Source organism: Ammospiza nelsoni, chromosome 11 (assembly GCF_027579445.1).
Source record: "Ammospiza nelsoni isolate bAmmNel1 chromosome 11, bAmmNel1.pri, whole genome shotgun sequence".
In the NCBI taxonomy this organism is placed as follows: Eukaryota; Metazoa; Chordata; class Aves; order Passeriformes; family Passerellidae; genus Ammospiza; species Ammospiza nelsoni.
In genome coordinates, this window is record NC_080643.1 from 9,138,955 (window position 1) to 9,166,912 (window position 27,958).

At 61.2% G+C, this 27,958-nt stretch overlaps 6 protein-coding genes across 9 annotated transcripts; 2 read left to right on the plus strand and 4 right to left on the minus strand.

The window, feature by feature from the left end:
- Positions 1-689: 689 nt before the first annotated feature.
- Positions 690-4,218, minus strand: TTLL3 (tubulin tyrosine ligase like 3). The gene is made up of 12 exons (XM_059480342.1): positions 4,194-4,218; positions 3,896-3,999; positions 3,460-3,771; positions 3,212-3,340; positions 3,030-3,144; positions 2,850-2,932; positions 2,402-2,595; positions 2,165-2,313; positions 1,842-2,088; positions 1,330-1,765; positions 1,011-1,255; positions 690-861 (listed from the first exon to the last, which is right to left on the minus strand). The coding sequence occupies exons 1-12, from the start codon at positions 4,216-4,218 to the stop codon at positions 690-692; spliced, it is 2,211 nt and encodes a 736-aa protein (XP_059336325.1).
- A 617-nt stretch (positions 4,219-4,835) lies between these two features.
- On the minus strand, positions 4,836-6,771 carry ARPC4 (actin related protein 2/3 complex subunit 4). Its single transcript, XM_059479893.1, has 6 exons — positions 6,685-6,771; positions 6,383-6,501; positions 5,951-6,062; positions 5,784-5,879; positions 5,474-5,644; positions 4,836-5,048 (listed from the first exon to the last, which is right to left on the minus strand). Exons 1-6 carry the CDS (start codon positions 6,685-6,687, stop codon positions 5,043-5,045), a joined length of 507 nt encoding a protein of 168 aa, XP_059335876.1. The 5' UTR covers positions 6,688-6,771; the 3' UTR covers positions 4,836-5,042.
- A 239-nt stretch (positions 6,772-7,010) lies between these two features.
- Positions 7,011-9,942, plus strand: TADA3 (transcriptional adaptor 3). Its single transcript, XM_059479879.1, has 8 exons — positions 7,011-7,563; positions 7,688-7,938; positions 8,108-8,213; positions 8,366-8,507; positions 8,659-8,762; positions 8,863-8,972; positions 9,104-9,289; positions 9,370-9,942. The coding sequence occupies exons 1-8, from the start codon at positions 7,357-7,359 to the stop codon at positions 9,560-9,562; spliced, it is 1,299 nt and encodes a 432-aa protein (XP_059335862.1). The 5' UTR covers positions 7,011-7,356; the 3' UTR covers positions 9,563-9,942.
- A 435-nt stretch (positions 9,943-10,377) lies between these two features.
- On the plus strand, positions 10,378-13,962 carry CAMK1 (calcium/calmodulin dependent protein kinase I). 2 transcript variants are annotated; one of them, XM_059479885.1, is made up of 12 exons: positions 10,378-10,431; positions 10,858-10,971; positions 11,666-11,797; positions 12,021-12,095; positions 12,167-12,305; positions 12,400-12,526; positions 12,621-12,696; positions 12,790-12,902; positions 13,006-13,084; positions 13,182-13,269; positions 13,351-13,477; positions 13,555-13,962. In XM_059479885.1, exons 2-12 carry the CDS (start codon positions 10,886-10,888, stop codon positions 13,608-13,610), a joined length of 1,098 nt encoding a protein of 365 aa, XP_059335868.1. In that variant the 5' UTR covers positions 10,378-10,431; positions 10,858-10,885; the 3' UTR covers positions 13,611-13,962. The 2 variants fall into 2 exon arrangements, with proteins under 2 accessions (XP_059335868.1, XP_059335867.1); XM_059479884.1 differs by lacking the exon at positions 10,378-10,431 and having other exon boundaries at positions 10,463-10,971.
- On the minus strand, positions 13,918-15,830 carry OGG1 (8-oxoguanine DNA glycosylase). The gene is made up of 7 exons (XM_059479890.1): positions 15,574-15,830; positions 15,208-15,491; positions 14,952-15,131; positions 14,687-14,865; positions 14,471-14,612; positions 14,329-14,378; positions 13,918-14,253 (listed from the first exon to the last, which is right to left on the minus strand). Exons 1-7 carry the CDS (start codon positions 15,681-15,683, stop codon positions 14,191-14,193), a joined length of 1,008 nt encoding a protein of 335 aa, XP_059335873.1. The 5' UTR covers positions 15,684-15,830; the 3' UTR covers positions 13,918-14,190.
- Positions 15,831-16,048: 218 nt separating this feature from the next.
- BRPF1 (bromodomain and PHD finger containing 1) lies at positions 16,049-27,819 on the minus strand. Of its 3 annotated transcripts, XM_059479859.1 has the most exons (14): positions 27,224-27,819; positions 25,385-26,344; positions 22,997-23,153; positions 21,797-21,928; positions 21,331-21,459; positions 20,074-20,386; positions 19,263-19,577; positions 18,000-18,287; positions 17,763-17,910; positions 17,440-17,505; positions 17,107-17,243; positions 16,882-17,000; positions 16,621-16,775; positions 16,049-16,535 (listed from the first exon to the last, which is right to left on the minus strand). In XM_059479859.1, the coding sequence occupies exons 1-14, from the start codon at positions 27,817-27,819 to the stop codon at positions 16,352-16,354; spliced, it is 3,699 nt and encodes a 1,232-aa protein (XP_059335842.1). In that variant the 3' UTR covers positions 16,049-16,351. The 3 variants fall into 3 exon arrangements, with proteins under 3 accessions (XP_059335842.1, XP_059335845.1, XP_059335844.1); XM_059479862.1 differs by lacking the exon at positions 17,440-17,505 and having other exon boundaries at positions 19,263-19,574; XM_059479861.1 differs by lacking the exon at positions 17,440-17,505.
- Between the last annotated feature and the right edge of the window lie 139 nt (positions 27,820-27,958).

A 27,958-nucleotide genomic window follows, 5' to 3' on the forward strand; every position in this document is an offset into this window, starting at 1 on the left:
GAGGATGCATTTCTCCTGGCTGTGCCTCTGGGGGCACCAGCCCTGCCACCACTCTCTGCCTGCCCTGGTTCCAAGTGCTGGAGTGCAGCAGCGTCATCACCCAGCTCAGCTCTGTCTGGCAGGGGCGACCATAGGCAGGAGCAGAGACAGCTTTTCCTGCCTGCTCTCTGCCCTGGCAGTCCCAGTTCCCACCCACAGCCCCATCCCAGGGGCAGTCCTACCCCTCCCCACAGCTGTCACACACAGAAGGTCTGAGACAGACTCCTTATCACAGAATCATTTTAAAGCATGGGAGGAGCTGGGTACCACAACACAGCAGTGGGATCTCTTTGGGATCAGAGGCAGCCTTTGTTGGCTCAGCAAGGACAGGCAGGGTGCTGTCCACTCCGGGGGCTGTCTCAGTGTCCCAAGTCTTCTGCATCCCATTGGGAGCTGCTGTGTTCTTCTGCTCCAGGCCCGGGGTCCCGGTGCTCTGTGCAGGCTGAGGTTGTTGCAGGGGCTTGGCAGGAGGGAAGGAGCGTGCAGAACCTTGGGTTTGCCAGGAGTTTCTGAGGGCTCCCCGGGGTGGTGGCATCGGCACCCAATCCAGGGGACAGCCACTGATCCGGGGCTGCTCAGGCGGGTGACCGAGCCGTGGCAGCCCCTGGCTCCTGGTAGGGGAGGCCCGAGACTTTGTTGGTGCTGGGGGGTCAGGGCTGGCGGAAGGGCAGCGGCTCTGTTGCTCCAGAGGAGGCAGCTTCTTTGTGGCTGCTCTGGGCTGGGTCCTCTGGGTGGTTCTGCCTGCTGGGGACACAGAGCCCTTGTAGGCACTGGGCACCGTGGTAGGAGATCGATGCTGGTCTCTCTGGGTGGTTCTGCGCCCTGGGGACCGGGAGAGCTTGGGGGCACTGGGCACCGTGCTAGGAGATGGATGCCGTGCTCTCCGGAGCACCTGGGTGCTTCTGGCCCCTGGGGACAGGGAGAGCTTGGGGGCACTGGGCACAGAGTTGGAGAAATGACGCTGTGCTCGCTTGCGTGCATGGGTGGTTCTGGCCCTTGGGGACACATGGAGCCTGTGGGCACTGAGTGCAGTGGTGGAGAAATGACGCTGGGCTCGCTTGGAGACACGGGCTTCTCTGGCCCTGGAGAACACAGGGTCCTGGAGAGTCCTGGGGAGCTGGTCCCGGGCTTGCTCTTGTTCTGACTGGAGGCTCTTCAGGGAACAGCCTTTGACCAGCAGCTTCACACGTCCTGACAGAAGCCTGGGCACAGCTGCCTGCAGGGAGACAGCAGGTATTGGAGGGGTTCAGGGTGTCTGGGGGGTGTGTGGCCCCCATCCCCCCAGCCTACCTCCTTGTAGATGAGCTCAAACGCTCCAATGGAACATCTGGGGTTGTCCTTACGGTCGAGCACGAGGCGCAACGTGTCCCGCTGGACATTGGCACAGAGCTGTCGGGTCACTGCTGAGGAGGGGCTCATGGTGGGGCAGGAGTTGATCTCCAGCAGCCAGGGCTGGAGGTTCTCCCCAACAACGAAGTCGGCCCCATAGAGCTCGAAGTTGCCCTTGCGGAAGCGCACCCGGTCCCGGGCGCTGCGCAGAGCATTCAGGATCGCCGCCTTCATGCCGGGCACCAGCACCCCGTGCCAAGCATCCGCCTGCCCCACCTGTGCCAGGTATTCCTGGAACTGCTTGTTTGACCAGATCTTGTCGGGCGGCACACGGGGGTCCTGGTCTGGTGACGTCTTGTACCACTTCTGGACGGAGACGTTGCAGAGGTGCCTGGCACTGGGGCAGGGAGAGCGGGACTGGGTCAGGGGGTGCTGGGGTGTGGGGAGCCGGGGTGCTGGGGTGGGGCACTCACCGCTCCAGGTGATGCAGGGAGAAGGGCCGCGAGCAGAAGCGCAGGTAGCAGTCTTGGTAGAACCAGACGGTCAGTGGCTTCCAGTCAGTCACAACAAACCACTGCCGGATGTCAAATTTGGTGCCAAAGATGGTCATCAGCCGCTCCACGTACTTCTGTACCACCCATCTGCCCACCTGCACTGAGGGTGCTGTGCAGCTCCATGCCAGCTGCAGCATCTCCTCCAGCCGCGTCATGCAGATGATGCCTGGGAAACAGGCATCATAGTGGGACCCCTCCTAAATGGGCAACTTCTGCGTGCTCCCCACTTCCCCCAGCCTTACCTCTGCCTTGGGATTCAGCACCAGGCTTGAGGATCCAGACGTTGAGCTTGCCCTCCATGTCAAGCTGGGGCAGCTTCTCTGCCAGGCTCTGCAGCAGGTTCTGGCACTGCTTCCGCTGCTGCCTGGTCAGCACCAGCCCTGCCCCCTCACTGTGGGGGGAAGGGTGCCTCAGCAGCAGCCCTGCCGTGGTGCCCCTGTCCCCCCATCCCAGGGGGATGTCCCCCCATCAGCACTCACTGTGCCACACGGTAGTATTGCTGCAGGAAGTTGTCCCAGTTGATGCATGTCCTGCAGGGGGACGGGGTGTTCCTGTCGATGTCCTCGTGCTGCAGAACGCCCAGGTGCTGCTTACAGACCTCCAGGGCTTCCTCTACCAGCTCAGGGTACAGGGGGGAGCCTGGCTGTGCTGTGGAATGCTTGGGGTGAGAGATGTGACTCCTATGCCAGCTTTGGGGACAGAGCCTCCCTGTGGGATGGGTGGCTTTGGGTGCATGGGGATGGCACTGGGAGCAGAACACCCATGAGTTGGGCTAGTAGGAGGGAGTGGGGGATCCCAGGCCACAGCCATGAGCAGAGGCTGTGCCTCCAAGCTCAGGCCATCAGTTGTCCCTAACTCTGTACTCTCTGCCATCATCTCCAGGCCTGGCTCCAGGTACTCACCTTCCCTATTGTTAGAGTTTGGGATCTGCTCAGTCCTCACTGGCCTGTCCCCAGCCTCCTCTAGGGCCAGTTTGAGCAGGCTGCGTGCTGCTGTCAGGCGGAAATCCTCTGCAAGAGGGAGGCATCATCCCCAGCCAGTCCTGTGCAGGACTCTGGGGCAGTGGGAGCACAAGGAGGGACAGGAGGGCAACAGCCTTCAGCTCACCAATGAAAGCTTCTCGATCATCTCTGGTCCCCAGCCGGTAGCACCGGGGGAAGAAGGCGTTGGGGTCAGCTTTCTCAATCCACGGCAGGTTTTGTAGGCTGAGGCACAGCCCCTCCTGTTTAGAGGAAGTTGTCAGTCCCTACTGGACCCCATCTCCCTGCCCAAGGGCTCCAGCCTCCCACCTTGGTGGTGAATGCATCCACCCGGGCATAGTGGTTCAGCACGCTGTCCTCCTGCAGCAGCTGGCGGTCAACGGTCTCAAGGAAGTTGGTCCAGATGAAGTTTGGCAACTGGTCCCGTGCCAGGTAGGACTGGCAGAGGGAGGAAGGCAGGGTGGAACACAGAGCCCCCATCCCACCCTCGTGCCCTGTCCAAGGCTGTGCCCATGCCTGGGGCAGTGGCCGGGCTCAGCCCAGCCCTCTCTGCTAACCATGAGGCGGTGGATGCAGAGCGGGTCTTCGTCGCACTGCTCTTCCTCCTTCTCGGCAGGTAGCCATGGGTAGTGCAGGGGGTCTGTGCTCCCCACAACAGGCTGTGCCCCACCACGTGGGTTCAGCAGCACCTCCCTCTGCTTAGCACCAGCACTGCCTGGCGCCGTGTGCAGCCGCTGCCTGTTTTGGTCACTGCAGTGCTGCTCCAGCTGTCTGCCCGTCCTGGGCGCCCTCCTCTCCACCCAGCCCCGGGCTCGCAGCAGCTGGCGGATGATGGGGTAGGGGCCCTGCACCATGAAGATCTTCTTCTCCTGTGCAGAGACCAGTGGGCTCAGCCTGCCCCAGTTCTTGTTCCTCTGGCTCGGCTCTCCTGAGCCAGAAACGCAATAAATGCAAGCAGGTGGTATTTGAGGGGTGTGAACTTGGGTCCCTCACCTTAACGGCCATCTCCACATGCAGCTTTGCCTTCTTGATCTGCTCAAGGGTAAACAAGCGCTGGCAGCGACCCTGGTGGCTGCTGCTGGTGGCTGCTGAATGCCCTGTGAGGACAGCCCTGTCTGAGCCCACTGTGCCCACGTCCCCAGTCCCACGGGGCAGGCATGGGGAGGCAGAAAGCACTGACCTGCCTGCCTCTGATATGAACTTCGGGGCCTTGAAAGGGTAGTCTCCAACCTGCTGAGCTTTGTGCCACCATCCCAGCTGCAGCGCACAGACCCAGGATACCCCACTGTACCCTCGTCCCCAGCCTCCTGGGCCATGAGGGGGCTGAAGTGTGCCCTGCTCAAGTATTGTTCCTGTCTGGAGGGCTGTGTGCCTGCAATGCTGCTCTCTGGGTCACATTGTCCCATGGCAGCCTGAGGAGAGCTCTGGGTGGCTCTTCCTCCTCTGTGCCAAGCAGCTTGGCCTATTCCCCTGTCCTGCTGGGGACTGAAGTCGGAGTGCAGCACAGGACATGGCCTCTGAAGCCCAGTACCACTGGTGTTAGAATGCAGGATATGGCTCCCCAACACCAGCACCACTGTGATGTCACAGCCCCAGCTCCAGCCACCAAGATGGCTCCACTGCACACAGGGGGGGACAGAAACAGCCCCCCTATATCCACAGCCAGCCATCCCCCACTCAGACCTCACACCCTGCACAAAACCCTTTTGTGCCCCACAACCCAAGCCCCTTGCTGCCCCCAGGCCAACTTCAAGTCCTTTCATACTCTCCTGACACCCCCCACGGCCCCTCACACACCATCAGGGCTCACCCCACTGTTGGCTGCTGCTGCTGCACTGTGCCCCTCCAGTTCCATTTCTGCTCCCCTTCCATGCCCTCCCCCACCCCCCGGTGTGGCCCAGCGCGGCGGGAGGGAGGAGACAGAGGCGGTGGGTACAGCAAACAAGACCGTTTAAAAAACAAGACGAGACAGGGGCGGCGGCGGGGCCGCGCTGCCGCAAGCAGGGGCTGCTCCCGCCCAGCCCAGGAGGGGCGGGCAGGGCCCGGCCCCGCCCGGCGATCCTCGAGAAACGGGAGCAGGCACAGGCACAGTGCCCGCTGGGCACAAGCACAGGGGAGCCACGGGGTCCTGCACCACGGCCTAAAACTGCAGAGAAAACACACGGCTGTTAGTCCAGTCCCTGCCTGCAGCGCTCTGAGAACCCTCACCACCCTCCTGGCACCTGGGATGGAGGCTGAGGGTGGCCACTGCTCACAGGGATCCGTGCTCAGCTTCTCCTGCTGCCTCCCCAGGCACTGCACATCCATCTCAGCACCCACCAAAAGGGTCTCATCCCCTAAGGCTGCTGCTGCCACTGAGCAGCTCTGGGGGTCTCAAAAGCTGGCACTTCATGAGCAAAGGGGATACAAGTGCTTTTGGCATCCTTTCCTCCCTGTCCCCAAGAGAGAGGTTCCCAAAAGCCCTCCCCGCCCCCATCCTCACTAATGGGACTGGGGGGCTCTGGGCACTGGCATTGACCCCACACCCCACTCCCAAAATCACAGACCCCTCCTCCCATTTCAGAGTCTCACATTCTTAAGGAACTCCTCTGCCACGATGCGGGCCCTGGCATTGACAGAGAGTTTCATCTCGCTGATTTCCTTGTCAATCTCCTCCATGAAGTGGATGACAAAGTCCACCAGCTTGTGCTTGTACATCTGCTCCGTGTGGAAGTTTGTGATCAAGAAGCTGATATCATAACCCTGCACAAGAGAGAAACACCCTCGGGTTTAGCACCCAAACCGCTGGCCATGCAAGCTCACATCCCAGCTCTGCACTGGGCACCCTCCCAGTGCCAGGGGCAGCGGCAGGAGCTGCTCTGTCCCCTCCCTGTCACCTCACCTCCACGGGCTTCCTGCGCAGAATAAAGAAGTTCTCAGCCCTCATCATCATGAAGCGCATGAATTTGTGGCACAGGATCTTCTCGATCTCGTCAGCCTGGAGAGAGAAAAGGGAAGTGAGGCTTCCCCAGGGGCTGAGCCGTCAGCCCCTGCCCGAGCCCCCCTCACCTGCTTCACGGCGATGCTGACACGCACGGAGTTAATGGAGCCCTCGATGAGCACCTTCTCCTTCTCGTTCCTGCTGATGATCACCGGCTGCAACAGCAGCTCCTTGCTGCTCCTGCGAACAGAGGGGGGGGCAGGAGTGACTCAGAAGGAAGCATTTACTGTGGGAAACAGGGAAGGGGAGCCGCAGGGATCAGGGGATGTGGGGGCTTTGCTACAGGATGCTCCCGCGTCCCGAAGATGTTCCCCCTCAGGGCAGGCATCCCCTCGGCCCCAAGCGAGATCCCGTTCCTCCCCCCCGCCGCTCCCCGCCGGCACCGGCCGTGTGCCCAAGGGCTGGGGGTGGCCGAGGCACGGCAGGAACGGGCCAGCGACCCCCGGGGCGGGAAGCCAGGGCTCCGCGGGGTTCTCCTGCTGTTCCCTCTCGCCCCGTACCTGACTTCCACCTCGGGCTTGTTGTGCCGCTCCACCACCTGCGAGGAGAAGTTCTCCAGGCACAGCGCGGCCTGCAGCGTAGCGCGCACCGCGTTCAGGTACGGGCGCAGCGTGGCAGTCTGCGGGGACACGGCGGCGGCGTCAGACCCCCGACAGGAGCCCGGGCTCGGGTCTTTCCCCTGCCCCTGCCCCCGACCAGCAGCCCGCAGCCCCCGCAGCTCCGCTCACTCCGCCGGCCCCGGTTCCGACCCTCCCCGGGCCCCCCGGTGCCGCCGCCCCTCACGGGGCGCCCCCCGCCCTACCATGGTGGCAGCGGAGCTCCGGGCCGGCCAGGCGGAAGTGGCTGATCACCTCTTCCGGGATGCGCGGCACCTCCCACTGCGGCGGGAGGGAGGGGGGCGGCGGGAGGCTCCCGCCCTGCGGCCTGGCCCCCCCGCGGCACGGAGCCGGGTGGCGGCGGCGAGACGTCGCGCGGCTCCCCCCGCGCCGCGTCGCGCTTGGTACGGGCCTGTCAGCGTTTCCATATTAGGGAAGGGAGATGGAGGGCGGGCTGGACCAATGAGAGGCGGCGCGGGGCGCGGTGCGGCCAATGGGCGGCGAGGGGCGGGGCGCCCGCGGGGCCGGAAGGGGCGCCCGGCCCAGACCCGGCCCCGCGGCCTCCGCTGCGCCCCGGGGCCGCCCCCGCCGCGTCCCCGCCGCGCCGCGGTGATCTCCCTCCGGTTCCCCGCGGCGATCCCCCCGCCGGGTTCCTCGGCGCTTCGGTGATCCCCCCCGCCTTGTTCCCTCAGCGCCCTGGTGATTCTCCCCACGTTCTTCTCAGCGCCCCGGTGATTCCCTGCCCCGGTTCCACAGACCCCCAATGCCCCCCGGCCCTCCGTAGCCCGTCACTCCACTCCATTCCCTGCCGGCTGCCCCCGCCCCGGCTCCCCCGTGTTCCCGTCGGTCCCCCAGAGCCCACTCGGTGCCCGGCCACCATGAGCGAGCTGAAGGACTGCCCGCTGCAGTTCCATGACTTCAAGTCGGTGGACCACGTGAAAGTGTGTCCCCGCTACACGGCCGTGCTGGCCCGCTCGGAGGACGATGGCATCGGCATCGAGGAGCTGGACACGCTGCAGCTGGAGCTGGAGACGCTGCTGTCCTCGGCCAGCCGCCGCCTTCGCGTCCTGGAGGCTGAGACACAGGTGCTGGGGCCGCGCTGGGTCAGGGACGGACTCTCGGTCTGGCTCCTTCCCACCGAGGGGCTGCCTCTGGTGTGCCCTGCTCAGCGCTGGGCACGGGGCCTGATGGGACACCACTGTCTTCCAGATCCTGACGGACTGGCAGGATAAGAAGGGTGACCGGCGGTTCCTGAAGCTGAGCAAGGACCACGACGTGGGCACATCTGTAAAACATGGGAAGCCCAAGAAGCAGAAGCTGGAGGGCAAAGGGGGCCACGGGACTGGGCCTGGGCCTGGCCGGCCCAAGTCTAAGAACCTGCAGCCCAAGATCCAGGAATACGAGTTCCAGGATGATCCCATTGATGTGCCCCGCATCCCCAAAAATGATGCTCCAAACAGGTGGGTGGGTGTTGGGAGGCATTGGGATCATCTTTCTCCTTCCTTGGAGCACGTGGCACAAGGGCTGCCTCTAGCCCGAGAGGAGAGGGGCCACATGGGGAAAGGGGACATGTGTCACCTTCCACGTGCTCCCCTGCAGCTCCCTCTCACAGCTCATCCATTCTTGCAGGTTCTGGGCATCGGTGGAGCCGTACTGTGCCGACCTCACCAACGAGGAGGTCAGAGTCCTGGAGGAGCTGCTCAAGCCGCCGGAGGATGAGGCTGAGCATTACAAGGTGAAAGCTCCTAAGCCCCTTCCTTTGCTTTCTCTCCCCATCCCCTCTGGCACCTCACAGTGACTGTTCCTGCCTGGGATGCTGCCGTGGCACTGGTGAGTTGGGAGGCAAGGCAGAGGCTGCAGGAGCTGTGCTGAGCCTTGCTTTTGCAGATTCCACCTCTGGGGAAGCATTACTCCCAACGCTGGGCACAAGAGGACCTGCTGGAGGAGCAGAAGGATGGAGCCCGGGCTGCAGCTGCTGCTGACAAGAAGAAAGGTGTCCTGGGGCCACTGACTGAGCTGGACACTAAAGGTGCCCCAATCCCACCCCTGTCTTTGCCCAGAGGGGCTGGGAGTGCTTGTGCCCAATGGAGCCAGGCCTAAGAAAGGCTGAGGTTGCCCTGGCCCACTGCTCATCTCTGTGTCTTTGGGGTTGCTTTTTCCTCTCTCCCGCTTGCTCCTAGATGTCGATGCCCTCCTGAAGAAGTCAGAAGCCCAGCACGAGCAGCCAGAGGATGGGTGTCCCTTTGGTCCCCTGACACAGCGTCTCCTGCAGGCCCTTGTGGAGGTGAGGGGCTCTGATGGTGCTGTGCCATGGTGGCCTGGCACTGTAGGGCATTGCTGACAAAACCCAGCGCTGTAACCCTCCCTGGTGCTCCCTGTGCTAGGAGAACATCATCTCCCCTGTTGAGGACTCCCCCATCCCTGAGATCACCGGCAAGGACTCGGGAGCTGACGGTGCTGGCACATCTCCCCGCAGCCAGAACAAGCCCTTCAGGTGAGCAGCTGGGGCGGGCCCAGAGCTCAGCACTGCCCCTGGGTGCACCAAGCCTGCTGCTGGCTCCCTGCCGCTGCGAGGCACAGGGAGCAGAGAGTGTGTGGTGGGCAGCAGCACTCTCACCCTGGCAGTGTCCCCCACACCAAGTCACTGGAGGGGCGGATCAAGGAGGAGCTGGTGGCCCAGGGCCTGCTGGAGTCAGAGGACCGCCCGGCTGAGGACTCGGAGGATGAGGTGCTGGCTGAGCTACGCAAGAGGCAGGCAGAGCTGAAGGCGCTCAGCGCACACAACCGCACCAAGAAGCACGAGCTGCTGAGGTGAGAGCCAGCAGGCTAGGGTGGTTGCAGGGAGGGGGCTGGCTGCCTGGCAGGGCCTGATGCCCCCCTGTGCCCCCCAGGCTGGCCAAGGAGGAGCTGCACCGGCAGGAGCTGCGGCAGCGTGTCCGCATGGCTGACAATGAGGTGATGGATGCATTCCGCAAGATCATGGCTGCCCGGCAAAAGAAGCGCACGCCCACCAAAAAGGAGAAGGACCAGGCCTGGAAGACCCTGAAGGAGAGGGAGAGCATCCTCAAGCTGCTGGATGGGTAGCAGGGACCAAGGACCCACCCACTCTGTGTGGACCTCACCCGCAGGGGGCTGCCCTGCCTGAGCCCTGCCACCACGGGACAGAACTGGCACAGCCTCCCCGGCGCCCTGAGTGTGCTCAGCCTCCCTACTCGGATGAAGGAGCCCAGCTGCTGCCCCTTCCCTGTGTAGGGCTGTCATTGACCCAAGCTGGGCACTCCGTGGACTTGTGGAGGTCCCTCCCTTCCACTCCCATATCCCCCCTGCACTCCCCTGTTTCTCGGGTGACATCAGCCAGGTCACTGCAGGGGCCAGATGTGATGATGCGATTCCCACGGTCCCCTGTCCCTCTCTGTGATGCGGGGCAGGGGGAGATCCCAGCCCCATGGGTGGACTGGGGAGGGGAAGCGGCTGGAGGGGTGGGGGGCCTGGTGGGTGGGTGGCCAAGCTCTCCATGTTCCGGTGGTTTCCATTGCCGCGAACACCGGCAATAAAGGCAGCCGTGTGCAGGTGACGGTGTGGTGATATTGGGGACAGCGCTGCCCGGCTGTGGGGGGTGGGCTCGGTCTGGGGAGGGGGTCGAGGAGTGGCGGGGCCGGGTCTGTCCTGCACTCCACTCGTGTCTCCCCAGGGAATGCTCTCGCATCCCCCCAGCAGCTGCGGGGGGAGCCTGGGGGTGATGCCGCGCCGCCGTCCCCGCGCTTTTCCCGCGTGTCCACGCGCGCCCGCGGTCACGCGTGTCCCCCCCCTTCCCCTACCGCGGCCGAGCCGCCCCCTCCCATTGGCAGCGGCCGCGTCTGCCCGCCCTCACCGTGACGTCAGCGCTGTCCGGCGGCGCCGCGCCGGGAGGAGTCGCCGCTGCTCCGCCGCGGGGCCTGGGGCCGGGGCCGTCGGTAAGGGCTGGCCGGGGCGGGGGCGGCGTCCCCACGCGCGGAGGAGGTCGTCCCCACGCGGGATACTGCGTAGCGGCGGCGGAGCTGCGCATCACCCGCGCCACGCATCTCCGCTCCCACGCGTGTCCCGCCCGCCGCCGCTGTGCCGGCTGGCGGGCGCGGGGAATGGCGGTGGGGACCCCCCCGAGCACCTACGCGTGTGTCTGGAGCCCTCCCGCCGCCTGCCCGCCCCGCACCCGCCCATGGGCGGGCATCGGGAGGGTCCCAGCGCGTTCCCCCACTGGGACAATCTACGCCAAAACTCCCGCGTCGCACAGCTTGTTCCCATCACCCCGGGATGACAACCACCGCTCCGTAGCACCCTGTCATGCCCGTGTCCCCATGCCATCCCAGCAGGCTGACAGCCTGTCCCCACTCGTGTCACAGGTGGGAGTGGGTGGCCCTACAGGGCACCATGCCGCTGGGGCAGGATGGGCCCAGCTGGAAGAAGAGGATCGAGGATATTCAGCGGATCTATGATTTCCGAGATGTCCTGGGCACGTGAGTTGCAGACTGGGGTGACACGCCAGTGACAGTGACTTGTGGTGATGGGTCTGGCCTCTCAGGTTTTGCCCAACCTTCCATATGGAACCAGCTCAAATCCTTGCCCAAGGTGGGACTTGCATTTGAGGGGACGTGCTGTGGGGCACAGGTGCCACGTCCCTCTGGCACTGGCTGGTTCTTGGGCTGTGCTGAGGGTACCTGAGGGTGGTCCCCTGGCTGGCAGAGGGGTTCCTGGCAGTGCCCACGGCATGGTAAGGCTCTTAGGCTGGATTAGCAGGTTAATTATGTCAGGGCTTAGAGCCCAGCACAGTGCGGACACACTGCCTGTCCCTCCTGTCTCTTCCCCACCTGAGCACTGCCAACAGCTCTGGCTGGCTCCTGGGTGCTCCAGCAGAGGGATACGGCAGCACACATGGGGGCTCAGCCCCAGCACGGCTTGACCTCAGTAACACCAGAGCCTTACCCTGCCTGATTTGGGGATGGTGCAGCCACCCTGGGAGGGCGGAGGGTTCCAGGCATCCTATCGCTGGCAGGGCCCATGTCCGGCCATCCCAGCCAGCCGCTCCTGCTTGCTTTTCTTCTATAAATAGCTGGACTTTCTGCCTGTCGCCATGACAATCGTGGCACGGCGGCATCGGCAGCTCCGCTCCGGCTGTGGCCGCCGTGCCCTGCTCATCCCTCACCCCCCCAGGGGGGCCTTCTCCGAGGTGGTCCTGGCGGAGGAGAAGGCGACGCGGAAGCTCGTGGCCATCAAGTGCATTGCCAAGAAGGCACTGGAGGGAAAGGAGACCAGCATTGAGAACGAGATTGCCGTCCTCCACAAGTAGGGGCCGTCCCAGCACCGGGGTGGGGGTTTCACTCTGTGCCCCCCACCCGGCAGAGCCCCTCAGTGCCAGCACTCATCGCTGCGTGTTATTGCCAGTGCCCAAAATAGCCAGCGGCGCATGATGACCTGTGGCACGGAGCCTGGCTGCTCCCTGTCCCCTGGGGGCTGGCGTGGGGGCAGCCCAGTGCCCTCTCACCACCCCCTGTGCCTCCCCCTGCAGAATCAAGCACCCCAATATCGTGGCCTTGGATGACATCTACGAGAGTGGCACCCACCTCTACCTCATCATGCAGCTGTGAGTGACGTTGTGGGGCTCCTGAGGGGCGGGGGGGGGGCCGTGCTGACAGGTGCTGCCCATCCCTGCAGGGTCTCGGGGGGGGAGCTCTTTGACCGCATTGTGGAGAAGGGTTTCTACACGGAGCGCGACGCCAGCGCCCTGATCCGGCAGATCCTCGACGCCGTCAAATACCTGCACGACATGGGCATCGTCCACCGTGACCTGAAGGTGAGCAGCTGAGGGGACACACACAGCACTGTCATGGCACCAGGCAGCAGGAGACCCCAGTGTCACCCCTCCCTCTGCCCTCCTCTCCTCACAGCCCGAGAACCTGCTCTATTACAGCATGGATGAGGACTCCAAGATCATGATCAGCGACTTCGGGCTGTCCAAGATCGAGGGCTGTGGCAGTGTCCTGTCCACAGCCTGCGGCACCCCTGGCTATGTGGGTGAGCGCCTGCCACGGGCTGCCACCACCCTAGGTGTGGGGTTGGGATCCCCACACAGCCTGGGATCCCCCCTCACCGCTGCCTTCCCCCCCAGCCCCTGAGGTGCTAGCACAGAAGCCCTACAGCAAAGCAGTGGATTGCTGGTCCATCGGAGTCATCGCCTACATCCTGTATGTATCCCCCCTCCCACTCTCTCCCTTCCTGGAGGCCTGGCACCTTGGGGCTGCCTGGGACCAGCAGCCCCCTCTCCACTGCCCCTCTAGGCTCTGTGGTTACCCCCCTTTCTATGATGAGAACGATGCCAAGCTCTTTGAGCAGATCCTGCAGGCAGAGTACGAGTTTGACTCACCCTACTGGGATGATATCTCAGACTCAGGTGAGCTGAGACCACCAGGGCAGTGGGGCCTATGAGCCTGGTGTGGCTTCACAGTACCCAGAGGAATAGAGGACACTCAGAGCTGCTCCATGCTCTGTTGCAGCCAAGGACTTTATCCAGCACCTGATGGAGAAGGACCCTGCCAAGCGATTCACCTGTGAGCAAGCCCTGCAGCATCCCTGGTAATGGGGAGACCTGTTGCTGTCTGCCCCCCTCTCCAGCTCCCCCCACAGCAGCCATGGGATAGGGGTGCCCTGGCTGACTTCTCTCTTGCTCCAGGATTGCCGGGGACACAGCCCTGGACAAGAACATCCACCAGTCAGTGAGCGAGCAGATCAAGAAGAATTTTGCAAAGAGCAAGTGGAAGGTGAGTGTGGGGTGCTGGTGGGTGCCAGGGGGTGCAGCAGCCCCTCAGGCACCCCATACCAGCTGACACTGCGGTCAGTAGCAAGCTTTCAATGCCACGGCGGTGGTGAGGCACATGAGAAAGCTGCAGCTGGGAACCAGCCAGGACATCCCTGGGCAGACAACTCCCATGAGCCCTGGCGAACCGTTGGTTGGAGGGACCAGCAATGGTGAGCCCTGAACTCCCTATCCCCATCCCAGACCCCTCAAGGCTGCCACCAGGATCTCACCCTGTTCCTCCCTGCAGGGTCAGAGTGTGGGCGCCCACCCCCAAGCAGAGCTCAGCGTCTCCCACCAGACTGAGCACGGCCCCACACAGCTGCCTCCAAGGGGGCCCAAGGGGGTCCAGCCATGTGGGGTGGGGGGCTCTGCAGTGCAGGAGCAGGGGAGATATTGTGCAGGCACCCTGCTTGGCTTGTCCTGCTTATGTGGAGCTGCCCCCACTGCAGCCTCAGAGCAGAGTTCTGCGTCGGGGCAGGAGCGCACCACAGAGCTCCCCAGCTTGGGGCTTTGTCCCAGGCCCCTTCCCACACCCCTTCCCTCCCTCCACACCTGGCCTGGCACTGTCTCACATCCCCAACCCCAGCATGTTCAAGGACAATTTTCCAAATGGATGTTTCTATTTTATTGCTTGTAATAAAGACAAGAGGCCAAAGGTGCTTGGCTCAGCTCTGCACTGAGGGAGCTGGACACAGCCCTGACCCCTCCAGCTTCACTGCCCAGGGCAGCAGCTTCCCCCATGCACACAGTGGGCAAGCACCAGGCAGCTGCCCACACCCCTCCATCCCAGGCTGGCAGCAGGTGCAGTGTCCCACTCAAGTCTCTGTTCCTCCTGGGGTGTCCCTAGAGGAACCCACCCCCATGGCTGTCCCAGCCTCAGCTCTCAGGCCTGATGCTGGCTGCCAGCTGGCTTCTGGCCCTTGCGGAGGTCAGCACAGAACAGGACCTGGAATGGGGAGATGATGGGGTGGGCATGGCTTGGGGTGGAGGACAAGGGTGCCAGGAAGGGGGGGATACTCACTGCCTGTGCCCAGCCAGCACGAGCGCCCCACAGCTCCCGGAAGAAGTCGCCTGCAGAAAGAGGGTGAACACCAGAGTGAGGGTACACTTGCACCATCCACCATCCCTGAGGGTCCCACATCAGGACGCAGCCCTGCCCTCACCGATCTCCTGGTAGGCCCGGGGGGTGAGGCTCTTGCCGCCCAGCGCCACGCCATAGCGCTGCCGTGCGATTTGCCAGACGTGCGTGTCCACAGGCACCGCCTCCGCCTTGTCCAGGGACAGCAGGCACACACAGTCGGCCACCTGCCACCAGCAGCACCCAGTCAGCCCCCAGTGCAGCTCTCTGCTCCCTGTCCCACCCCCGTCCTGGCACCCACCTTGGCACCTACACCAGGCAGGGCACACAGCACCCTCCTGGCCTCGGCATAGGGCGCGGAGCGGAGCTGGCACAGCCCCTCGGGGCCGAGCCCCTCAGCGATGGCCCGCGCACTGCCGCTGACAAACTTGGCCCGGTAGCCAAAGCCCAGCGCCCGCAGACGAGCCTCGGCATCAGCACCTGGGGGGAGCACAGCACAGGGACGTGAGTGGGCGCAGGCGAGACCACGGCGATATCACAGCGGCAGCAGCGAGGTGGCGGTGGACCTGTGAGCTCCGAGAGGGACGGGAAGGCATGGAAGGGCCGGGAATCGAGGCAGCAGAGGCGGCGGCCGAAGGCCTGGCAGAGGCGGTCGATCATGGCAGTGATGCGGGAAATGTGGTTGTTGGAGGTGCAGATGAAGGAGAAGAGGCACTCGACGGGGTCCTGCCGCAGCACCCGCACCCCTGCAGGCAGGATGCGGTGAGGGGACGCCGAGCAGGTGCTATGGCCATCCCTTGTAGCTCCGTGGGGCCGCCTCACCTGGGAAGTCTTTGGCCACCTTGCGGAACAGGGGGTCGGCCGCCCCCCAGGCGTGGTACAGGGCCGACAGCCCCACGTCCAGCTGGAAGTAGTCACGCAGGATCCGCTCCGTCTCTGCGGCGTTCAGCTTCTCTGCTTTGGCGGGACACCCATCCCGCTCCTCCTCCTCGTGTTCATCCTCCTCGCCGTACACCGTGTACCAGAGCCGGTCCCCGTCCTGCCGTAGTGTCCAGACGCGGCCCCCTAGCACACCCGTCCACGCCCCCGGGCTGCTCTCCCACCACCTGCCGCACACGGGGGAGTCGGGGCCGGCTCGGACGCGCCGAGCTGGGGCGGGGCACACCCGAGACGCCCGGGCTGGCTCACCGGAAGCTCTGTCCCGAGGAGAGCACCAGGTCCAGGCGCAGCTCGGCCGGCGGGCACGGCAACCAGCGCCACAGGGACGGGCAGGCGGAGGGGGCGTCCCGCAGCTTCATGGGGGCCGGGGAGTAACTGCGCGCCGCTACCCGCGAGGGCGGCGGGTCAAGGTACCGCCCGGCGCTGCGCCTCCAGCTGCCCCACAGCCCTGGCCTGGCCCCACACCTCCCCACAGCGGCCCAGCCCGTGCCCCCGGCCCCGCACCTCCCGGCCCGGCCCCGCACTCCCCACTATAGAGACACCGGCGCGGGCGGAGCGCCCGCCGCTCCCGCGCCAGCTTCCGCTCGCGGCCGGAAGCGGGGCCGGTGCCGCCGCACATGCCCGCCCCGCCTCGCTCCCACTCCCTCCCCGCCCGCAGCGGCCGCGGCTCCGCAGTGGAGGTTTATTTTCTAAGAATCAATAGATCTTTTTTCTTCCTTCAAAATAAATACAAACAACGTCAGAGCGCGGGGCCGGCCAGGGGCTGGGCCCAGGGGTGGGGGCAGCACGGGGGTGCGGGGCGCGGGGGGCCGCCCTGGGGCACGGCGGCGGCCAGAACAGCATCCCGGGGAGCGGCGGGCTGGGGGGAGCGGGCACCGGGAATGGGAGAGTGGGGGAGGCACGGGGGACCGGCCCCACCCCTCCCGGTCCCCCGGCCCCCCGTGGGTGCAGGCCAGCTGCACGGGGTGGGGGTCACCGAGCCCCGTTTGCCCTGAGATTCGGCGGGGGAGCGGCCGGCGGAACCAGCTCAGTCGCTCTCGCTGGAGTCGCTGCTCTGCTCGCCCTGCACCTTGTTGCGGTGCTGCATGGCGCGGTGGTAGGCGATCTGCACCGACTTGCGGATGTTGGACTTGCGGCCCTCCAGCATCTTCTCTTTGTCCAGGTCCTGGTTCACCCCCAGAGGCACCAGCTTTGTCCGGGGCAACCACTGCCTGTGGAGAGCGGGGGGCCACCTCGTTTGAGGGTTACAATCGTCTCTGGGGACCCCCCCCAAAGCCCTCGGCCCCCTGGCCTTACCAAGTGCGCTTGTTGTCAAAGAAGAGGACAAGGTAGAGGTGCTCGCGTGCTTCCTGAGTCATCTGCTCCCCCAGCTTCAGCACCTCCAAGGGGGGCACGGGGATGGGGACCCCGTGGTGGAACATGCCTTCCCGCGGCATCTTGGGGTCAATGATCTGCAAAACGAGCAGGGGAGGGCTGAGAGGAGAACAGGGACCCCAGGAGCCAGTCTGCAGGGAGGGGACATGGGTTTCAGAGGCCCCGCTAACAGGCAGTACTCACCAACGCCGGGTAGGAGGGGTAGCCCCTGCACTTAGCCCACACCAGGTCCAGGGCATCCAGGGAAGAATCCTCATCCTCAGACAGCCACCCTGCGCCTCGTCCCATGCCCTTACGCACCACTGTACAGGAGGAGAGGGCAGTCAGCTGTGTCCCCCTGGGTGATGGTGCCAGCCATCAGGCACACAGCTGTGCAGCCACACTACTTACTACAGCCACACTACTTACTGCCATGCCCCACACCTCGTCCCGTGCCCACGGAGTAGGACTCGTTCTCTGTCCCTGATGTGTCCTCACTGCTGTCCTCTGGAAAGTTCACTCGGGAGAAGGAGGGTTTCCCTCTGCCCTGCTTGGAGGGTGTTGTGCTGCAGAGACAGGGAGCAGAGCTATCAGTAGGAGTCACATTAAGCTTCCAGAAACTGTTTTCCAGAGGGCCAGGCTGGTAGGACACCAGGGCTTGTGGCCTCCAAATGCCAGCCTTGGTACCGGGAAGGACTTGGCAGGCCTAGCAGGCAGAAAGGTGGGATGGTGCTTCTGCCAGGGTGCAAGCCAGACCCTCACCCAGTTCCACCTGGGAGGACCAGAAGATGTGCCCTCTTCCGAATTAGAGACACACGCAGGAGGCTGCTGGAAGGGCCAATGACAGAACAGCCACTGTGCCAACAGGAATTCCCTAGTTCATGCTTCCTGCTAGCCCTTTGCTGCACACTTTCACCTTTAGGTTTCACATTTAAAAAGGCACACACCCCAAAGACTTCTAGGGATTAGCAGCTGAGCTGCAGGATGAACAAGATGGGGACCACCAAACGGGGTGCTCATCCAGAAACTCAAGGCTGAAAGCTGCCCACTGCCACCCTGGGCAGCACTGCTGTCAGAGGCAGTACCTGGTGCGGTCTGAGGCAGCACTGCTGCTGCTGCTGCTGCTGGACTCTGAGTCGGAGCTGCTCCGGGGAAGATTGCAGTCATTGCGGTACACCAGGAAGCTCTTCTTCACGGGCTGGTTCCCGCTGCTGAAACCGTTGGCTGGCAGGTCTGAAAAACACCCCAACAAAGAGCATTACCACTGCACCAGAGCCTGCCACGTGCTGCCAGTGGGAGCACAGGTGCCCAGCTGCACTCACCCATGGTAGCATCCTCCGTGGATTTGTCACTGTCACTGTCAGAGCTGGAGCTGGGCCGCGGGCTCCGCCCTCGCTTCCTCTGCCGCTGGGAGGACCCCATTATTGGGAGCTGGGGGGGCCCAATGGGGCTGCTCCCATGCCCAGGAGGGATCTGGCTGTCTCGATTCTTTGGGGGGCGTCCTGGACGTTTTGGAGGGCCTGCAGTTTTAGGGTTCTTCTTGGAGAAGAGCACAGAGGTCCTCCTGCCAACTTCATGCGCTGGGGTAGAAGAAGAATTGGGACCCAGACCTGAAGAAGAAGAAGGTGTCAGCTGCAGCCCTGATGGCAGGGACTGCATGGCAGTGGTATCACAAAACAGCTTTGTTTCTGGGGAACATTATCTCAGAAGATCCTCCCTCACTATAGGAAGACCCTGCTTTTTCCATGATTAGATGACAGGACTGGGATGCAGAGGTGGCAAATGCCCAGTGACACATGGTAGCTCTGCCTGGTACTTTGGCTGTGCTACCCACAGAGCCCAGCTCACCATCTCCATCCAGGGAGCTGGCAGCTGGCCTGTTTGACTCTCAGCCCTGGGAGAGCATTTGGAGTTCAGCAGTCACTGCTGCTGCAACTCCCTCCCATGCCCTCTGGCAGGAAGGGACACTAAAGGCAGCCTGCTCCATAATGCCCCTAGAAACCAGGCAATGTGGCCAAGCTGGTAGGTCCTATCAGAAGGAAACAATCCACCTCATGCCCCACACCACACAGCTGGAACTGTGATCTCTGGAACAGCATCCAGTTCTTTGGCTGACAAAGAGATGAATTCACCAGGTCACTGCTGACCGCAGCTGTGAATACCAACAACCTGCCAACCCTCCCCAGGGGCAAACATATCAGGCTGTGGCTGTTCCAGACACAGAACATGGCCTCCTTCATCCAATCCCCCCTGTTTGGCTGGCACAGCTCACCACAAACTATCCAGTGAGCATGTTGGGAGGGAGCCCAGGGAGACACAGACATCACACTCAGCACTCGCCCCTATGGGAGGCACTACAGGCAAGGAAGAGTCCCCACAGGGGGATGTGGGATAAGGGACTGTCCCACAAGAGGCCACCTGCCTCATTCCCATGGAGGAGTGAAGAGCGAGGTGTGTGTGGGGAGCTGCCCACACAGTCCTCCTGCCTAAGGAGGCACCTGCCAGGGCAGCCTCTCCACAGACAGGCCTGTCCAGAGGCAGCTCTCCATGGCTCCTCAGACTGGCAGTTCTGGAGGGAGTATTACCTTTGCCAGTCTCCTGGCTGCTGCTCTCCTCTGCAGCACTGTCTGTCTGCAGGTCCTTCTCGCAGGGGTTGTGGGACTGCAGGACTCCCCTGGCAGAGGAGCTGTGCCGCTCCAGCCCCTCCCGGCCCAGGTCCCGCGGGTGAGCAAGCTTCCGCCGCAGCACTGTGATCTCCTTCTTGATCATCTTGGCCCGGCGGGACCGTCCAATGCTCTGCTTGCCGGCGTTGACCTCGTCCAGCCGCTCCAGCAGGATCTTCAGCTGCTCCTCCAACGGCAGGTGCTTCTGGTTCTCTGAGAGCAGCAGCCGCACATCTTCTGGGGAAACAAAGAGGAGCAGATGGATTAACGAAATCGGGAACTCCAGTGGAGCTCCTCTACCTGAAAGGGCATGAGGCAATCCAGGTTCTCTGCAGGGGAGAAGGAGGAAGGAGCTGGCATGGCACCAAACACCTGTGGACCCTTTAGGGAAGTTAACCTAAAAGACCAAGAGAAGGAGCCCTGTGGGAACTCAGCCAATTGGGGAAAGCTGGCTGATCAGCAGTGTGGAGAATACTGGGGTTCACATTGTCTGGAACAAGGATGCAACAGGAAAGAAAGGATGCACAGACAAACCACTGCCTAGAACCAACCCAATGGGGCTGATAAGTACCTGGCTAGCAAAACCACCCCAGGTCTCCAGGGAGTGGGGACACACAGCCCAACATGTGACAACCTCCCAGAAGAGGCAGCTCAGACTCTTGGGTGCCTTGACTCTGCCCAGGCTTTACCTTTTAGTAGCCCTCGTACCCCAGGGCAGGGACCGAATACCCACCGTCCTCAATGTCTTGGATCTGAGCCTCTTCCACTGTGACACAGTGGGGGAAGTGCATGCCTGTCTCGAAGTCAATGCCCATCTTCTCTGCCTGCCGGCGAGCCTGCCGCAGCACAGCACCTCCCTGCTCCCGCAGGCGGATGGCTGCCCTGTAGAAGATTGTGTCTTTGGCATTGTATTTCAAACAGTTGTTAATGATCAGGTTGAAATCCTCCTCAAAGTCATCGAAATTCAGATAGCGATAGGCTTCTAGATTTTGCTTCATTGTCTGAAAATCCATTGGCTTCTTGATGTGATCCAGGTAGTCTGGGACCTGCATGAGGAAAGAGCCAGAGTTAAGAGCCCAGGAGCCACAGTTAGCAGTACCTGCTCCAAGAAAACAGTTGTTAGAGGAATCAGGTATCACTCCCTGTGCTCTGCCCAAATGCACATCGGGGAATGCCGTCTGTTTTTGCAGCTTGAGGAACAGCAACGCCTCTGGACTAGGAAGCCCATGTGCTGTGCTCAACCTGTTAGAGCGGATATGCACTCCGAAGCATTTTTACAGCTCCAGCACACATGCCAGCATCCTGTCCTCAACTCCTGCCTGCAGGCAGCTGGGATCCAGTATGCTACATGTTATTCCCTGGAGAAGGTGCTGCAAGTGCAGCCCCAGGGGTGAAGGTGAGTGCAGAAAGGTAAAACAGAGCCATCCAGGTGGCAAGTGAGATGGTGCAGCCTTCTTCCCCATTTGCTAAGAAACCTCCATGCTGACCTGCTGCCAGAACCTTGCAGAGACCATGTGGACTTTTGCCATGCTCCTAGGCAGTGACAGTCTCAGGAATTCTCTCTCCTGCCTGCAGCAGTGACAGTCTAAGGGTCAAACCCATCTCTGTGCTGTGCTCAGTCATCTAGCAGAGGCTTTCACAAGAGGACAGGTAAGAGCACACACTAAGGGCTGGCACTTTGCCTTCCCCAGTGGGAATCCCCAACTGCTCACAGACCCTGGGGTGTCACCAGTAACACACACAGAGGAAGAGTCAAGTGCTGTGCCCCAGCTGTCACTAACTCAGCTGTTCTGCATTTGGCTCACCCAGGAGGGGCACTGCTGCACACTCCCTCTGGTGAGCGAGTGATGCTGCCATGAGCCAGCACCAGGCTGCTCAGGGTTCTTCTGGACCAGAACGCAACCTGGGCAGCCCTTGGCATGAGCAAGGGGCAAGTTTGAGTGAAGTAGAAATCTGGGGAGGGGGTTCTTACTTCGTAGTTTTCTGTTACCTCAGACAGAGGGACCGGCTCACTGAAGATGTTGCCCGTGTCTTTCTCCTGCAGCTGCTCAAGCGTCTTGCGGAGGAGGATGAGGAAGGGGGTCAGCTGCATTTCCAGTGCCACCTGCTGCACTTTGATCTGAAACAAAGAACAGAGCGGGGCTGAGCCCCTGGCCCTAGCCAGGCAGTGGGGACTGTCCCCAGGGAGCAGCAGTGCAGCCCTGCAGGACAGCAACCCCTCTCCTCTCCTTGCTGAGGGGTAGGGAGCGCCCCTCAGCCCCGTTTGTGGGAGCAGAGGTGAAACACCGGCTCCAGCACCTGTGCATCCCACCTGTGCCTTGCAGAGCAGCCACCTTTGCTCGGAGCCATCGGAGCAGAGCGCAGCACAGCCGAGGGGACCCCGGCACACCTGAGCACCCTAAGGAGCCCCTGCTGATGCCCACCCCAGCCGCTCCCCAAGGAGGGGCAGTCGTTACCGTCTCTCTCTTGAGCTTCTCCCGCTTGCGTATCAGCTCCACCAGCAAGCGCGCACGCTCGAGGTCATGGCGCAGGCGCTGCCATGACTTCAGCTGTTCCTTCAGGGCCCAGTTCTTATCCTCAGTGTCTCTCTGTGGGAACATCAGAGACCATGAGTGATAGAAGATGTGCTCCCATCTCCACCTTCCTGACTGTGTGCTGGGGCTCTTCTCTGACAAAGGGAACCACCTGCTGGTGCAGCAAAGGTCACAGCTCCTTTTTTGTAACCTAGGCAGGTGATTCAGTCTCACCTCTGGCAAGAGCTAAATACTTGCCCTTTGGTCATCAAGCCTTAGGATGTCAGGAGGTGAACATCCTCAGACTCTAGAAACACTCTTCCTAACATGACCGACTGACTGCCTGCAGCTGCCCAAGAGGTCTGTGCTACTGCTCACAGCTCTGACAAAGTGCAACAGCTCAAAAAGGGAACAACAGCTCTACTTGCTTTCATTTTTGGAGCACCAAAAAAATTACAGCTTTTATCCTGCCATAGCCAAAACTGAGCAGAAGCAGCCTCAACTCTTCTCCAGCAAAAATAATAAGAGCAGACAAAGATAGGAGAAAACCCTGCCCAGTCACAGTCACCAGAGGGCTCAGAAAGATTTACAGCTGAGATGGGGAGCCAGAAGAAAAAATCTTCCTCTCTGGCACCAGATTTCACATCTGTGAAATGCTGATTGTGGGCTGGAAGCAGCACCCAGAAGGAGCACTCTTGGAGCAGTATCAGAAGCTAGAAGAGAGGCCTTGGTTCAGTCCAGACTGTTTCTAGAGATCCCTGGCCATCTCTCTCAACACTGCCTGGCACAGTGGCCTGATATTAGAGCCATTTTTGACAGGTTTGCCATCACTACTGGCTAAATGCAGGCACAAGAAAGGAAATACCTTCAGCGTGGCAGCTTGAGAGGGCAGGATTCCCTTTGTGTGGCAGGCTGCCAGTGGCGTCGCTGCCTGGCAATTCTCTGAACACTGAGAGCGGAGGAGAAGGTGAAGCAGCAAAAGCAGCTGGGGTTGCCCTTCCCTCGTCTGAAAGCTCATACCCCTGACCCCCATTCTGCACCTGCAGGCATTGCATGCAGCAAAGGCTCCAAGCCCACAGCTCCAAAGGCGCAGGAAGCATGAACACAGCCAGGTTCCCTGCAGCCCCACCAAGCAGCCCTTACCTGGTCGCAGTTTCTCTGTGACTGCAGGTGTGTCTGCAGGCGGCGGAGCAGGGGGACACCATTGCGGGACTGTCTCTTCAGAGTCCAGTAACTGTGCAGCCTCTGCATGAACTGGCTCTTCCTCTGGATGGTTAAACGGTTTGTAATCTTACTGAGCCTGAGGAAAGGAGAAGAACCACAGAGTCCATCAACAAATCAAGCCTGGTTGCTGCAGGAGAAGCCCCAGCTAGGGACAAGTATCAGCAAGGCCATCCCAGCGGAGCTGAGAAGCTCCTCAGGCAGAGAACATCCTTTTATATGGCAGGACTTTCTGTTAACACCAAGTCACACAGCCTAGGCACAACAGAGGATGCCAGGAAATGTGCAGCCTTGCCTCTCCATAACACACTTTTCATTTCTACTTCCTGTCAACTTTTGGGCAAAGCCTGGGGCAGGTTGGGGTGCAAGACAGTCACACTGGGTGCTGGATCTTTAACAGCTCCCATGGTCCCTGAGACCATGAGTGTTATGGTGCTACTGCCCCAAAATCATTATTTACCTTGCTGAAGGCCACTTGCTGTGACAAGGGGGTCTGGCCAAATGCTACCAGAGAAACTCAAACCCTGGCAAAGCAAAGGAGGGAGCACGATGCATGAGTACAACAGACGTCCCATCCAAGACTATCCTGAACAGCCCAGAACACCACAAAAGGGATTGCTTACTTCCTACCACAGCAGATAGTCCGGAGGGGCTGGGACAGCCTTGTTCAGCAGAGTTGGACAGAGATGCCCTGCTAGTAGACTGACAAAGGGATGAACCCTCAGCATCTGCCCACCTCCCAGAGACAGCTTTTCCCAAAGGATGACCCAACCTGCATCAGCCTCAGCTGAAGAGACTGGGGACAGCAGCCTCATATGCCATCACTGGCCAAGCACAGCTCCCACAGGAAGACGTGGCATTCTGGCAACAGCTCCTGAAGAATAATTAATCCCAATAGGATTCTAGCTCAGTATATTTTCGCTGTGAACGCAATAGCAGCAAGACCCTACAAACTGCCAACATGTACACACATAAGAAAAAGAGGCTCCTGCTATGGAGCAAGCCCTGAATGAGCAAAAACATAAGCCTGGGACACAAACAGACCATGGTAAAAAGGCAGCAGCCTTGTGGCAGACCTGTCTCCCCAAGTGACCAGAATGCTGCCCAGAGAGCATAACCCATGGCTTCCATGTGCTCCTATCCAAGTGCACAGGAGAGAAGTCTTGAGGGTCTAAGAGTCTTGACAGTGTCCCATGGTCACAGCCCCCCACAGCTCCTGCCGCAGGAAGGAGAGCTCACCAGCTCAGGATTGGTGGCTCACTACTACAAAAGCAAATGCTCCATGCCCAACCTGTGCTCAACTGGGTGTTGCCTGCTGCAGAGTGACAATGAGGTCTAAAAACATCTTAGGATGCCCTTATGTGCTTTTACATGCTGCTGAGGACATCCAGAGTTATAAACGCTGACAAATTCTGCAAGGCTCTTAGATGCTCTTGTTTTGGGATTTGCACGCCAGCCCAACAATCTAACAAGAGCAAAGCACAAAGCAGTTGCAACTGTAACTAGAGGGTGTTTGCACCTTCCCATGAAACCGCAGGTTTGGAATGTGACAGAAACATAACCCCTCGTGAGGCCTCACACTGGGGAGTCAGCCTTAGGACCGTGGTGTTCCTTGGCAGGCAGGATCCTGGTGCTCTCCAGCCACCCCTCCTCACAGACAGCTTTCAGCACCCGTGGCTGCCCGGCCCTGCTCCAACAGGCAGTGCTGAAAGGGAGCAGCAGCTGCTGTGCCTGGCAGAGAGCACTGAGGAAGCCCAGCAAGGAGTACGTGGCTGCTGGGATGGATGAGTTCTGCTCAGCAGAGCACAGGGATCCCGACCCCAAACCTCTCTGCTCCAGAGCCAAAATAACCCCGGGATTAACCCGTTTCCCAGGCCTGAATCACTCCCACACTTCTGTCTTTTGCCTGACACAGCCTCAGGAGAAAACAGACCTCAGCAGAAAGGAGAGCAGGTCCCTCCTCCTTCCCGCCTCGTTTACTCCAGTGCCTGAGGTCAGCGCAACAGGAAAGGAGTGCTGGGAACCTCCAGCTGCTTCCTGACACATCCGGCCAAGTTCACTCTCTACTGTTAAACTAACAGCAGCTATTTCCTGCCATGCCGAGGGCCCAGACACCTTCGCAGGGCAATGCATGGCCCTGTCTCTCTGCAGGACTCCCAGAAGAAACCACCACAGCCCTCTGTGGCAACAAAGTGAGAAGTACCTGCACAAAAGCTAGGGAGGGAAATAGGATAATGCCCACATGGGAAGCAGGACAAAAAACATGAAGGAGAAATTTCTCCCCAGTCCAGAGAGGGCAGCAGGTCGTACCTGTGAGGGGGGATGCAGGGCACAGAAACCACAGGTGCTGCAGCTCGTTTTTCTGCCAGGATCTTCCGTGCCTTCTTCATCTTGATCCTAGATTTGGCCTTTGCTTTTTTGACTTTCTCAGAACTCCAGCCCTTCCCCTCCTCCTCTTCCTCCTCATCCTCCTCCTCCCCCTCACTGTGGGAGAGGGCGGGCAGCCTGCGCACGGAGCCTGGCGGCGTGTGGATGTCGCAGTAGGCGGTTTTGCGCACACTGAAGGAGGTACCGTTGGCACCCGTCTCCCTGACGGGCTCCATCTTCATGTACAGCCCGGCCTGCTGGGCACAGGTGACATGGAAGGCAGTGTAGCAATTGGCTTTGTGACACTGGATGCAAGCCCCAGAGCCACGCTGCTTGCAAATGTAACAGGTCAGCTTCCAGCGTGCGGGCGGGATGTGCTCGATGCTGTCGATGGGCTCCAGGAAGACGGTGTTGGCAAAGCACACCTCGGGGATCCAGAGGGCACAGACCACGTGTGCCCAGCGCCCATCGTCCGTCTGCTTGAAGGCCCCCCCCTTGTTTGGGCAGAGGGCGCAGTCCACGGCGCGCGAGGGTGACTGCAGGCACCGTCTGCAGAGCCACTGTCCCTCGGGGATGTAGGGCACCCCATAGCACTCCTGGTGCACAGCCAGGTTGCACATGTCGCAGAAGAGGATGACGTTGCTGTTCTGACACTCCCCGTCGTTGCAGATGCAGCAGACGGCGTCCTCATCCACCAAGGCATTTGGGTCCCCCTTGTTGTGGCTCTCGAAGTAGGACTCCTTCTCTAGGCGGTCCATCAGGTACTCAAAGATCTCCTGGGGAATAGGACTCACGCCTTCGTTCTTCCGCCTCTCGTTCATGATGTCCAGCCAGATGTAATCCTCCTCATCCATGTCATACTCCACCTCCTCGTCCAGCTCCTCTGCCGACTTCTCAATGTACCTGGAAGGACAGCATTGGAAAGTAAGGGCATGTTTGGAGCTGCTGAGCCCCAACTCCAGGATTTGTCTGTGATTGAGAGAATGTTCAAATGCTCCAGCCGAGCCATAAGCCAAAATAAAGAAACAGGGACAAGGCAGGAATGTGCAGAAGCAAAAGGTGCTACTGCACCCTGACTAGCACAGCGGCACAACAGAAACTTGGAGACAAAACAAAACTGGTCTAAGGAGCAAGGTCAGGCCTTGGAGACTCATCAGTGCAAGGAGGGGGCCTGCAGGGGCCACTCAGCAAGTGCCAGTGCTCTGGAGGCAACAGCCTCACAACCAAGACATGATAACCATGCATGGAGGTGCCATGTTTCAGTAATTCCCGTTATGGGGCTCTGTTAACTCCTGCCTGAGGTATTAACTGGGGCCACTGCATCCACCAAATCTCTCACAAAGTACTGTAAGAAAACAATTTAAAAGTATGCCCACAAACAGACAACTCCTACAGGTACACCTTGGTGCTGAAGGGCTCTGAAAATATCTCAGCATACCTCCAAAGAGAGACTGAGAGGCAAAAGGACACATTGGGTTTTGTTTTGATTTTAAGTGCTGTTCCAGCAAGGAAAGAGCACAGCAATCAAGCTGCTGGCAACCAGCTAAGCAGCAACTGAGAGCTCTGTAGATTCACAGACCTCTCCGAACTGTGATGTGACACCAGGCAGAGCCCAAGGAGCCTGAAACCACGGAACAGCCACTTCTGTGAGACCTGGAAGAGGCAGACAAAGGCCATTTCCAGGAGTCACAGGCAAGCCACTTGAAGAGAGTGGGGCCAATTCCACCTCCAAACCCTGGGCATGAACCTAGGAGTCTCCTTGCACCCAGCCACGGACAATACCTGTAGTACGAGGTGGGACGAGGAGGGGCATCAGGGGTGTCCTGCTCCAGCTCTCGGTACACCACCTCGGGCAGCTTGGGGGTAGTGCTGGCCGAGGCGTTGTGGTGATGGTGGTTGGAGTCCTTGCGCTTCTCCTTGTTCTTGTGCTTCCCAGATTTGGGCGGGACGCTCTGCGTCTCCGTGTTCTCCTTATTGCTCCCATTCTCGGGCACCTCCTCGGGAACATCCTCGTCCTCGGACACCACGTCGAGATTATCGAAGATGCTGATGCGGTGGACGCGGCCGTGCAGGTCCACCTCCACCATGCGCTGGGCCTGGGCGTAGGTCATCACCTCTCGGCCGGGCGACTGGGAGGTCTCGGAGGGGCTGGGCGACTGCTTGTTGGCGGCGCGGGCCTGGCGCCCCTTCTTCTTGTGCTTGCGCAGGGGGGTGTGCTGGGGCAGGGGCGGGTTATCGTGGTCATAGTGGTACAGGTGGTACTCGATCCCGCTGTAGCTCTTGTAGATCTTGCGGCAGGTGCCCACCGGGCACTCGTAGGGCGGCTTGGTGGCCCGCAGGTTGTGGCAGAAGGTCTTCACGTCGAAATCTACACCCATGGCGGGGCCGCGGGGGGCCGAGGCCGGGCCGGGCCCCCCGCCCCGCCGCCCCCTCCCCGGGCCCCGGCCGCCCTGGCCTGGCTCCCCGCTGCCCGCTCCTTCCCTGCGGCGGCGCTCCCCGGCGCGGGGCCGCGCTCAG

Coding starts and splice junctions, on each gene's coding strand:
- BRPF1 (XM_059479859.1), bottom strand. CDS start 27,819: ATGGGTGTAGATTTCGACGTGAAGACCTTCTGCCACAACCTGCGGGCC. Junction 19,578..20,073: donor GATCCAAGACATTGAGGACG/GTGGGTATTCGG, acceptor TTGTTTCCCCAG/AAGATGTGCGGCTGCTGCTC. Junction 17,506..17,762: donor GCTGCCTCAGACCGCACCAG/GTACTGCCTCTG, acceptor TGGCCCTTCCAG/CAGCCTCCTGCGTGTGTCTC.
- ARPC4 (XM_059479893.1), bottom strand. Junction 5,880..5,950: donor TCAGCATCGCCGTGAAGCAG/GTGAGGGGGGCT, acceptor TTCTCTCTCCAG/GCTGACGAGATCGAGAAGAT. Junction 5,645..5,783: donor TGCGCAGGAAGCCCGTGGAG/GTGAGGTGACAG, acceptor TCTCTTGTGCAG/GGTTATGATATCAGCTTCTT.
- TADA3 (XM_059479879.1), top strand. CDS start 7,357: ATGAGCGAGCTGAAGGACTGCCCGCTGCAGTTCCATGACTTCAAGTCG. Junction 8,763..8,862: donor TCCTGCAGGCCCTTGTGGAG/GTGAGGGGCTCT, acceptor TCCCTGTGCTAG/GAGAACATCATCTCCCCTGT. Junction 9,290..9,369: donor AAGAAGCACGAGCTGCTGAG/GTGAGAGCCAGC, acceptor TGTGCCCCCCAG/GCTGGCCAAGGAGGAGCTGC.
- CAMK1 (XM_059479884.1), top strand. CDS start 10,799: ATGCCCGTGTCCCCATGCCATCCCAGCAGGCTGACAGCCTGTCCCCAC. Junction 11,798..12,020: donor GAGATTGCCGTCCTCCACAA/GTAGGGGCCGTC, acceptor CTCCCCCTGCAG/AATCAAGCACCCCAATATCG. Junction 12,527..12,620: donor CGGCACCCCTGGCTATGTGG/GTGAGCGCCTGC, acceptor CTTCCCCCCCAG/CCCCTGAGGTGCTAGCACAG.
- TTLL3 (XM_059480342.1), bottom strand. CDS start 4,218: ATGGCCCAGGAGGCTGGGGACGAGG. Junction 4,000..4,193: donor CCAGGAGGCTGGGGACGAGG/GTACAGTGGGGT, acceptor CTGTCCTCACAG/GGCATTCAGCAGCCACCAGC. Junction 3,341..3,459: donor TCTGCATCCACCGCCTCATG/GTTAGCAGAGAG, acceptor TCCCTCTGCCAG/TCCTACCTGGCACGGGACCA.
- OGG1 (XM_059479890.1), bottom strand. CDS start 15,683: ATGAAGCTGCGGGACGCCCCCTCCGCCTGCCCGTCCCTGTGGCGCTGG. Junction 15,492..15,573: donor TCCTCGGGACAGAGCTTCCG/GTGAGCCAGCCC, acceptor CGTGTGCGGCAG/GTGGTGGGAGAGCAGCCCGG. Junction 15,132..15,207: donor GGTGGCCAAAGACTTCCCAG/GTGAGGCGGCCC, acceptor TCCTGCCTGCAG/GGGTGCGGGTGCTGCGGCAG.